This window comes from Heptranchias perlo, unplaced genomic scaffold (genome assembly GCF_035084215.1).
Source record: "Heptranchias perlo isolate sHepPer1 unplaced genomic scaffold, sHepPer1.hap1 HAP1_SCAFFOLD_65, whole genome shotgun sequence".
NCBI lineage: Eukaryota > Metazoa > Chordata > Chondrichthyes > Hexanchiformes > Hexanchidae > Heptranchias > Heptranchias perlo.
In genome coordinates, this window is record NW_027139677.1 from 1,653,051 (window position 1) to 1,662,259 (window position 9,209).

The window sequence follows — 9,209 nt, forward strand, 5'->3', positions numbered from 1 at the left end:
TGCGTCTCCTTCAACCGCCGGCGAATGAGATTCCACCTGTTTTGTGTCTCCGCCCGTGTCCAATTTCACCCCTAATAATCTGTTATAATTCTGTTTATTGAGGGATAAATACTGACCAGGACATGGGAAGATTAGAGATACCATCAAAGGCCGAAACGTGCAACTGTTGGGAACTCTTTATCAAACTCCGAGCTCGATTACTGTTCTTCTCATTGACCCTGACCCATCATAGACAGGCAATGTAAGAGCTGTAACCTGAACTACCACCGCCCCTTCTCCCCTTGTGTTCTGGTTTGGAAATTCCAGCACTGGGCGGAAAACAATGTCATCAGGAGAACTACAGACATTCGTTAGATGGAAGGCACCGCCATAAAAATAGAAACCGGCTGTCCAAAATAAAACACTTGGAAGATAATAAATATAAAATAAATTAAAACCAGCACAGCAATCAATATCTGTGGTGCCCATCAATCACAGAGTGTGTAAGGAGCGAGCGGACACAGCGCTGGCTGTATTCCATGTGTAACCGGGTATACTGAATGGAACAGTGGAAACAGTCAGAGACATCTCCTCTGATGTTCTCACACATCCTGCAGTGTGCACGATGGATTTAGCCAGTCCCAGTGGCAGTCTCTCATCGACATCTTCCAATTTGCAACCAATACACTGGGATATGGGACATCCCATATATTGGGAAACAGTTTCATCCGAGGCACAGGAACTGGCGAGTGGACAAAATGTTAATTAATTGGCTCAATTCTTCACCTGATGCCTTAGTATCGAGCAACGCTCTCAAACCCAGGTCTGAAGTGGTACAGGACGGAACTCCAATTACAAAGCCTTGCCCTGGGGAAGCCAGTACAACATCAGTTAGTGAACGGGCAGGGGGTATTGCATGTTACTGTCTGAGCACCAACACACAGAGCGGATTATTCCATCTCAATATCTGAGAGTATTGATTGAGATCCTGGCCTGGAATGTCCCGATTATTAAGGTTATTATGAATTGTTAATTCTTGCACTATTTTACCAGTTTTACCGGGTTGATGATTCAGGTTAATAACACTCAGATTTCCCAAGTTCACATTTAGTGAAACTTTATTTTAATGTTGCTGGGCAGCCTGCAGCTATTTCTCATTAATCGAGATCTCAGAAAAAGCAGGTAAAACAACGCAACAACAATTAACATTCAAAAATGGTGAAACCTCGCAAGACTGCGAATGAGACAGCGGCTCCGCTCCTTATTCCCTGGAGAAGGGATGAAGCGGCCGGTGCAGCTGACTTCAGTCCAAGCACCGTGTTCATCAAACCTCCGAGAAAATGTAAATTCAACAGGAGTTCTAAACGATCGAATCTTTCCCTAAAACTTGTGGATCTTCCTATCAATTACACGGTAGAATTGAATTTCCGTCCTCGCACAGGGATATTAAACACGTTGATCAAATATTCTATTCCACTATTAAAGTTCACTTCATCACTTTTCATAGTTAAAGGGAATGTTGTTATTTGGCAGCAGTCACTCAGACAACGAACTGTGGAAACCCACGGTCAATGATGCGTTAAATGTTACAAAGTGGAACAAACATAATCGCCTACCTGTGAGTTTTTACAAGAACCATCTTTAAGTAGCTGTAAGGAGAGAGATCCCCAGTCTAAGATGGAATTGTTGCTAAAACTTCATATTAATGCTCGTATTTCTTTGATTTTTAAACAATCTTAGAATCAGTGTCCAGGGAGATTTCAGCAGCTTTTTCAGCTCTTCTCTGAATTTCCTTTGTGTAGCTGCATAAATACACGTGTTTGGGCAGGAACTCAAAAACTTCAGCATCGCTCCGGTTTCGGTGGCGATATATGCTGGGTTTGTGCGGTCGCCTCGGTATTGATTGATGTTTGTCAGTCTGTTCGTCAGAAAACTCACGCCATCTGTCAGCCACAATAGTATAAAAGTGCCCGATATAGTGAAGAGTAAAATGATGGATTTCCTTCGTTTCTCCATCTCTGGATCACACTGATTCTCACTGCTGTGACCCCGGAGTCCCCTGCGAGCTCGACTGGTCACTAAAATCCGTCTGATCGTCAAAGAATTAAACAAGGCAATGAAAGTAAAAGGAAGCCAAACCCGCCAGATGCCGTGAAACCAGCTGTACGCTATAATTAGAGGTGAGGAGAGAATAGCCTCACTTACCCAGCAGCCCCACTGCACTTTGTTAATTATTCGTTCGGGTGCATATAGAAACAAAAGGGGAAAGTTCTTTAAAAAGGTAAGAACACAAACAGTTGTTATAACCGCGGCCGCAGTTCTCTCGATGCAATACTTGGTTTTAAACTTCTGGCAGCAGAGAGCGACAAAACGGTCAAATGTGAAGGAGACGGTGAACCAAACAGACAAATCGAGGGTGACAACTGTCATGTATAGAATGAGCCTACACACGGGAGTGTGGGAGAGGAATGAAAGTGGGAAGTGATAACTGAAAATAAAATACACGATTATATTGATGATCATGACCAGCAGATCAGCTGTTGCCATCGCCACCATATAGACAGAGATACACTTGGAAAGGCCGCAGTTTCCTCGTGAGAGAATCACAATTGTCATCAAGTTCGCTGTAAGAAAGAGAGGAGAGAAATAATATGCCTGTGTCTGATTGAATTACAGCATGCAGTATATGGAGATAACCATTGAGACCATTTTACTCCATTCAGTGAGATTGTTAACACGGTTCAGGGTGAGAACAGGATTAATATTGGAGCGATTACCAGGGAAAGCTACTGACACATGTTCATGAACTGTTGCAGCGCTCACTCTGCACGGGGTGACAAGGCGGTCCCGAAATCGACTAAAAACTGTATGTTAGAGCTGGAAAGAACATTGCAAAATGATCAGATTAAGGGGAACGCAGAAAGGGCGGACCAACTTTTCATAATTTGGTCCTTACCTTATCAAACATGCAGTAAGAACAGTGAGACAGTTAACATGGATTAACAGGAAATATGTTACAATTGCTCACCGGGGATACTGACGGCTGCGAGAATCGGGTAGTAAATTTCTTTTATCTGTAGAATAGTTACTTGCCCCATTTTCTGTGAGAATGGATGAATTCTGTCGGAGCTGCAAGACTCTGACGAGCGCACGGCTGAGGCGGGAGAAGGGATCCCTATATTTACACACACATCAATCATCCAGGGAGTCAATCAGGTTACATCACAATGAACAATAGTTGCAGTCATTGAACAAATAGACTCAGGTAACTTGTTTTCTTGTTTGATACATCAGATTAAAAGACAAAGTAAAATTTGTATTGGGCAGTTTAAAAAAAAAACAATTAAAACATTCTTTACAAATGGAATGTGGAATCTCCCAGTCCTGCTCCTGACCCTATTGCCACATGACTGGTGTCAGCAGCTACCTTTGAAGTAATCGCCCTGACCCTGCTCTTGATTCACTCCCAATGGCCCAACTCATCCAGTAGAAGCGCTGAACTTAATCCTGCCGCATTGGTGATGACCGCAGTCATGCAGCATCAGAAGTGAACGTGTTCCTCCGACACTAGCGGCACCCACACTTGCACTAATGGAGACAGTGCTCTTCCGATATTAGTCGTACCTACATTTACACCAGAGTTGATCGTGCTCCTCTGGTACTAGTGGGACCTGCACTTACCTTTCAGGTTACCGTTCACCTCTGATATTGAACGTACGTACACTTAAAAAAGAGCTGATCGTGCTCTTCCACGACTGCGAGAACCCTATACTTACACTAGATATGACCGTGCCCCTCATGTACGAGTGGTACACCTACACTTACACTAGATGTGACCATGCTCCTCTGATACTTGTGTTATCCCTACACTGACAATACCGGTGACGATGGTTCTCCAGTTCTAGCAGCGCCCAATACTTAAACTGGAGGTGACCGGGCTCCCCCGGTACTAGTGATACCGTGCTCTTACACTCGAGGTAAGTTGCTGCTATGGGACCAGTGGTTTCATACTCTTACACTAGCGGTGACCGTGCTCCTCTGGTACTTGTTGTAATCCTACACATTAACTCGAGGTGACCATACTCCTTCTGTACTTGTGGTAAACCTGCACATACACTAGGGGTGACCATGCTCCTCCGGTACTTGGAGTAACCCTTTTATAGACACGAGAGGTGACAGTGCTCCTTCTGCACTTGTGGTTACCCTGAACATACACTCTGGGTGACCGTGCTCCTCTGGTGCTTGTGGTAACCCAAACATACACTAGGGGTGACCGTGTTCCCCTGGTACTGGTGGTAACCGTTTCACATACACGAGAGGTGACCATGCTCCGACCGTAATTGTGGTAACCCTACACATACACGAGAGGTGACCGTGCTCCTCCGGTACTTGTAACCGTACACATATACTAGAGGTGACCGTGCTCCTCCGGTACTTGTGGTAACCCTACACTTAAACTAGGTGTGATTGTGTTCCTCCTCTGCAAGTGGTGCCCCGACATTTACATTAATGGTGACCACGCTCCTCTGGTACTGGTGGTATCCCTCCGCTCACACTAGATGTGACGTGCTCTTCTCCTACCAGTTGCACCTCTGCACTTACACTTTGGTCACCATACTCGCTGTCGACTTGTCTTGTCCCTCCATTTAAGCTAGAGGTGACCGCGCTCCTCCGGCATTAGTGGTACATCTACAATTACACTGTGGTTGACCTTGGTTCTCTGGTACTTGTGGTACCCGTGGACTTAAACGAGGGGTGATCCTGCCCTTCCAGTACTAGTGGTACATCTACACGTATACCAGATGTAACCGTGCTCCTCCGGTATTAGTGATACCCTTCACTTACACGGGAGGTCACACTCCTCCTCCAGTACCACTGGTGCCCTACACTTGCACGACGGGTAACAGTGCTCCTCCGGTACTAGTGGTACCTCTACACTTACAATAGAGGTGAACATTCTCTTCCGGTGCTCATGGTACCCTACACTTACACGGGTGGTGACCGATCTCCTCTGGTACAAATTGTACACATACAACTCTCCCAATTTTGGCACAAGTCCCCACATGTTAGTGAGGTGGAATTTGCAGGACGGACTGGGCTTGATTTGCCGCTGCCGTGTCCGGTGTCGAGCAGCACCATTGCTGACCGAGCTGCCCGAGTCCTGAAGGACATAACTGCCAGACTGGGCCTGCAGCAGTTAAGAACATTCATAAGAAATAGGAGCAGGGTTAGGCCATACGGCAACTAGAGACGGGTCCGCCATTCAATCAGATCATGGCTGACCTTCCACCGCAACTCCACTTTCCCGTCCAATCCCCATACACCTTGATTCTACAAGAGTCCAACAATCTATCCAACTCAGTCTTGAATGTACTCAGTGACTCTGCGCCCACAGACAATGCGGGTTGAGAATTACAAAGGTTCACAAACAGCTACGTGAAGAAATTCCTCCTTATTCCAGTCTTGAATGGCCGACCCCGTAACCTGCAATTATGCATGGCGAGCGAAACAACACGAGGGAAAACCGCACTTGACCTCGTCCTCAGCAATCGATCTGTCGCAGATGCATCCGCTCATAACAGTATTGGTAGGAGTGACCACCACACAGTCCTTGTGGAGACGAATTCACGTTTTCACACTGAGGATTCCGTGCAACGTGTTTTGTGGCACCACCTCCTTACATAATTGGATGGATTCAGAACAGAGCTTGCAGCACAAAATTGAGCATCCATGAGGCGCTGTCAGCCATCAGCAGCAGCAGAATTGTATTCCAGCACAAACTGTAACCTCATGGCCCGGAATATCCCTGACTCCACCATTGCCATAAAGCCAGGGGATCAACCCTGGCCCAATGAGGACTGCAGAGCACCATGTCAGCAGCAGCACCCGGAGCACCTAAAAATGAGGTGTCAACCTGGTGACGCGACAACGCAGGCATTACATGCATGCAAAATAGCGGAAGCAACAAGCCAAAGACAGAGCTAAGCGAATCCACAACCAACGGATCAGACCAAAGCTCTTCAGTCCTGCCACATCCAGTTGTGAAAGGTGATGGACATATAAATAATTAACTGGAGGAGGAGGCTCCGTGAACATCCCCATCCTCAATGATGGCAGAGTCCAGCACGTGAGTGTAAAAGTCAAGGCTGGAGCGTTTGCAACCATCATCAGCCAGAAGTGCAGAGTGGATGATTCATCTCGGCCTCCACCGGATATCCCCACCATTACAGAAGCCAGGCTTCAGCCAATTCGATTGACTACACTTGATATCAAGAAACGGCTGAGTGCACTGGACACAGCAAAGGCTATGGGCCCGAGAGGATCCCGGCTGTAGTGCTGAAGACTTGCCCGCTCCAGAACTAGCCGCACCTCGAGCCAAACTGTTCCAGTCCAGCTACAATACTGGCATCTACCCGACAATGTGGAAAATTACCCAGTTATTTCCTGTCGTCAAAAAGCAGGACAAATCCAATCTGGCCAATTACCGCCTCATCTCTCCACTCTCAATCATCAGCAAAGTGATGGAAGATGTCGTTGGCAGTGCTATCAAGCGGCACTTACTCACGATAACCTGCTCACCGATGCTCAGTTCGGGTTCGGCGAGAACAACTCGGCTCCAAAGCACATTACAGCCTGGTCCAAACATGGACAAAAGAGCTGAATTCCAGAGGTTTGCTGAGAGTGACTGCCCTTGTCATCGAGGCAGCATTTGACCGAGTGTGGCATCAAGGAGCCCTTGTAAAATTGAAGTCAATGGGAATCAGGGAGAAAACTCTCCAGTGGCTGGAATCATACCAAGCACAAAGGAAGATGGTAGTGGTTGTTGGAGGCCAATTATCTCAGCCCCAGGGCATTGCTGCAAGAGCTCCTCAGGGCAGTGTCCGAGGCCCAAACATCTGCAGCTGCTTCATCAATGACCTTTCCTCCATCATAAGGTTAGAAATGGGGATGTTCGCTGAAGATTGCACAGGTTCAGTTGGAACCGTAACCCCTCAGACATTGAAGCAGTCCGTGCCCGCATGCAGCAAGAGCTGGACAACATCCAGGCTTGGGCTGATAAGTGGCAAGTAACATTCGCGCCAGAAAAGGTCCATCTCCAACAAGAGAGAATATAACCTCCTCCCCTTCACATTCAACAGCATTACCATCGCCGATTCACACACCATCAACATCCTGGGGGTTACCATTGACCAGACACTTAACTGGACCAGCCACATAAATACTGTGGCTAGAAGAGCAGGTCAGAGGCTGGGCATTGGCTCACTGCTGACGAGTGACTCATCCCCTGACGCTCCAAAGCCTTGCCACCATCTACAAGGCACAAGTCAGGGGTGTGATGGAATACTGTCCACTTGCGTTGATAAGTGCAGCTCCAACAATACTCAAGAAGCTCGACACCATCCAGGACAAAGCAGCGCGCTTGATTGGCACACCATCCACTACCATAAATATTCACTCCCTTCACCATCGGCGCACTGTGGCTACAGCGTGTTCCATCTACTGGATGCACAGCAGCAACTCGATAAGGCTTCATCAACAGCACCTCACAAACCCGCGACCTCTACCACCCAGAAGGACAAGAGCAGCAGGCACATGGGAACAACACCACCTGCACGTTCCCCTCCAAGTCACACACCATCCCAACTTGGAAATATATCGCCGTTCCTTCATCGTCGCTGGGTCAAAATCCTGGAACTCCCTTCCTAACAGCACTGTGGGAGAACCTTCACCACACGGACTGCAACGGTTCAAGACGGCAACTCACCACCACCTTCTCCAGGGCAAATGAGGATGGGCAATAAAAGCGGCCAAAAAATAAATTCCTCTGGATTTAATATCGTGGACCTTCCCAATGTATTATGACCCGGTTTATTATATTACCCACGAGTTTTTACCTCGTACCATACTCCTGTATTTTGATCCGGTTCAGTGCATTCCCTGGAATTTATATCCTGGATCATCCCCTGCATTAAGTCCCAGCGTAGACAAAGATAGGCCAGACACACTTACACAAAGTGAAATTAAAATCTGCAACCGAAGTAGGTTCTAATTGGCCATACTCAGGACAAGATTAGAACCTATGAACAAACATTAATGGAAGACTAATCTGCAATCCCGGCCGTGGTATGTTCTGGGCATCGAGCCAAATGGTCGGGAGGTGCATTTAATATAAAGAACGGTATTAATACTACGAGTACATGATGAGATAGTGCGGTAGAAACCGTGAGAAAAGCAATGATGGTGTCGTGTGGACAAACTGAAGAGGATTGTATCATTTACAAGACGACTTAATGGGTTAAAATGTTTTTATTAGACATTATTAGAACGTATTGACAAATTATCACCACATTAGCAAGACGTTACTAAGACTAGAATAGGTACACAACACAAAAGCTGAGGGGGACTTGAACTCCCAGCTTCGACCAGCGGAAGCAGATTGGAACTAGGCGCTTAAAACCCGCCCTGATGGGTCCTCCTGTTAGTATCTGCTGTACCAGTGATCTCATGGTCATTGTATGTGGTGGGTTATCTCATATTTAAAAAGAATTAAATCGACGTCCCATTGTTTCCTGGTTTTCGGCCTATGTTTACGGATTATCCTGTAAAAACCCACTGTAGATTTAGCCTATTGGATTAGGGAGGCAAAAACCTAACATTGATGCCGACCGCTTGAACAGGACTGGAGCCATTGGAGCGTTTGAGTGTTTAAAGTTGAGTATGTAATTTGGGGGCTGGCCATCTCTCGTCAGTAAAAGCCAACATTAACCCGATGCCGAGCAGATTCAGGAAATATGGAGGATCTGTGTAAATAAGCAGATGCTTCCTCAGCGCGACATGGCGGCATGACTTTAGAAGTAAATTAACGGCCTGAAAAGACGGGTCTTTCACTGAATTGGCTCAGATTCTTCCAAGCAATCTTCTGAAGACTTCAAAGAAAGATTGAACCAAATTTACAAAAGTTGTTCTCTGCAGCGGATCGTGCTCTAATCCGGCTTCGAGGACGTCCGCCGGCCTCCTCCGTCTCCCGGCTTCAGCCGCCGCGCTCATTAGTCGGGTGACCAAAGGCCCAGCCCCGGTAACTCGCCCATTTCAGCCACCGGGGCCGTTCGCTCTTCAACACAATTTTACTGGGAAACAGCGCGCGATAGAGGAGGCGGGGGAGGGGGTGGTGCAGGGCATGCGCACTGGGGCCTCAGAGCGTCATCTCGCGATAAATTACTGCCTTTCAC

General features: G+C 47.1%; 1 protein-coding gene across 1 annotated transcript; it reads right to left on the bottom strand.

Annotated features, from left to right (window-relative positions):
* Positions 1–1,668: 1,668 nt before the first annotated feature.
* On the bottom strand, positions 1,669–3,077 carry LOC137318121 (probable G-protein coupled receptor 139). The gene is made up of 2 exons (XM_067981095.1): positions 3,008–3,077; positions 1,669–2,603 (listed from the first exon to the last, which is right to left on the bottom strand). Exons 1-2 carry the CDS (start codon positions 3,075–3,077, stop codon positions 1,669–1,671), a joined length of 1,005 nt encoding a protein of 334 aa, XP_067837196.1.
* Positions 3,078–9,209: the final 6,132 nt, after the last annotated feature.

Coding starts and splice junctions, on each gene's coding strand:
- LOC137318121 (XM_067981095.1), bottom strand. CDS start 3,077: ATGGGGCAAGTAACTATTCTACAGATAAAAGAAATTTACTACCCGATT. Junction 2,604..3,007: donor CGCAGCCGTCAGTATCCCCG/GTGAGCAATTGT, acceptor TCTTTCTTACAG/CGAACTTGATGACAATTGTG.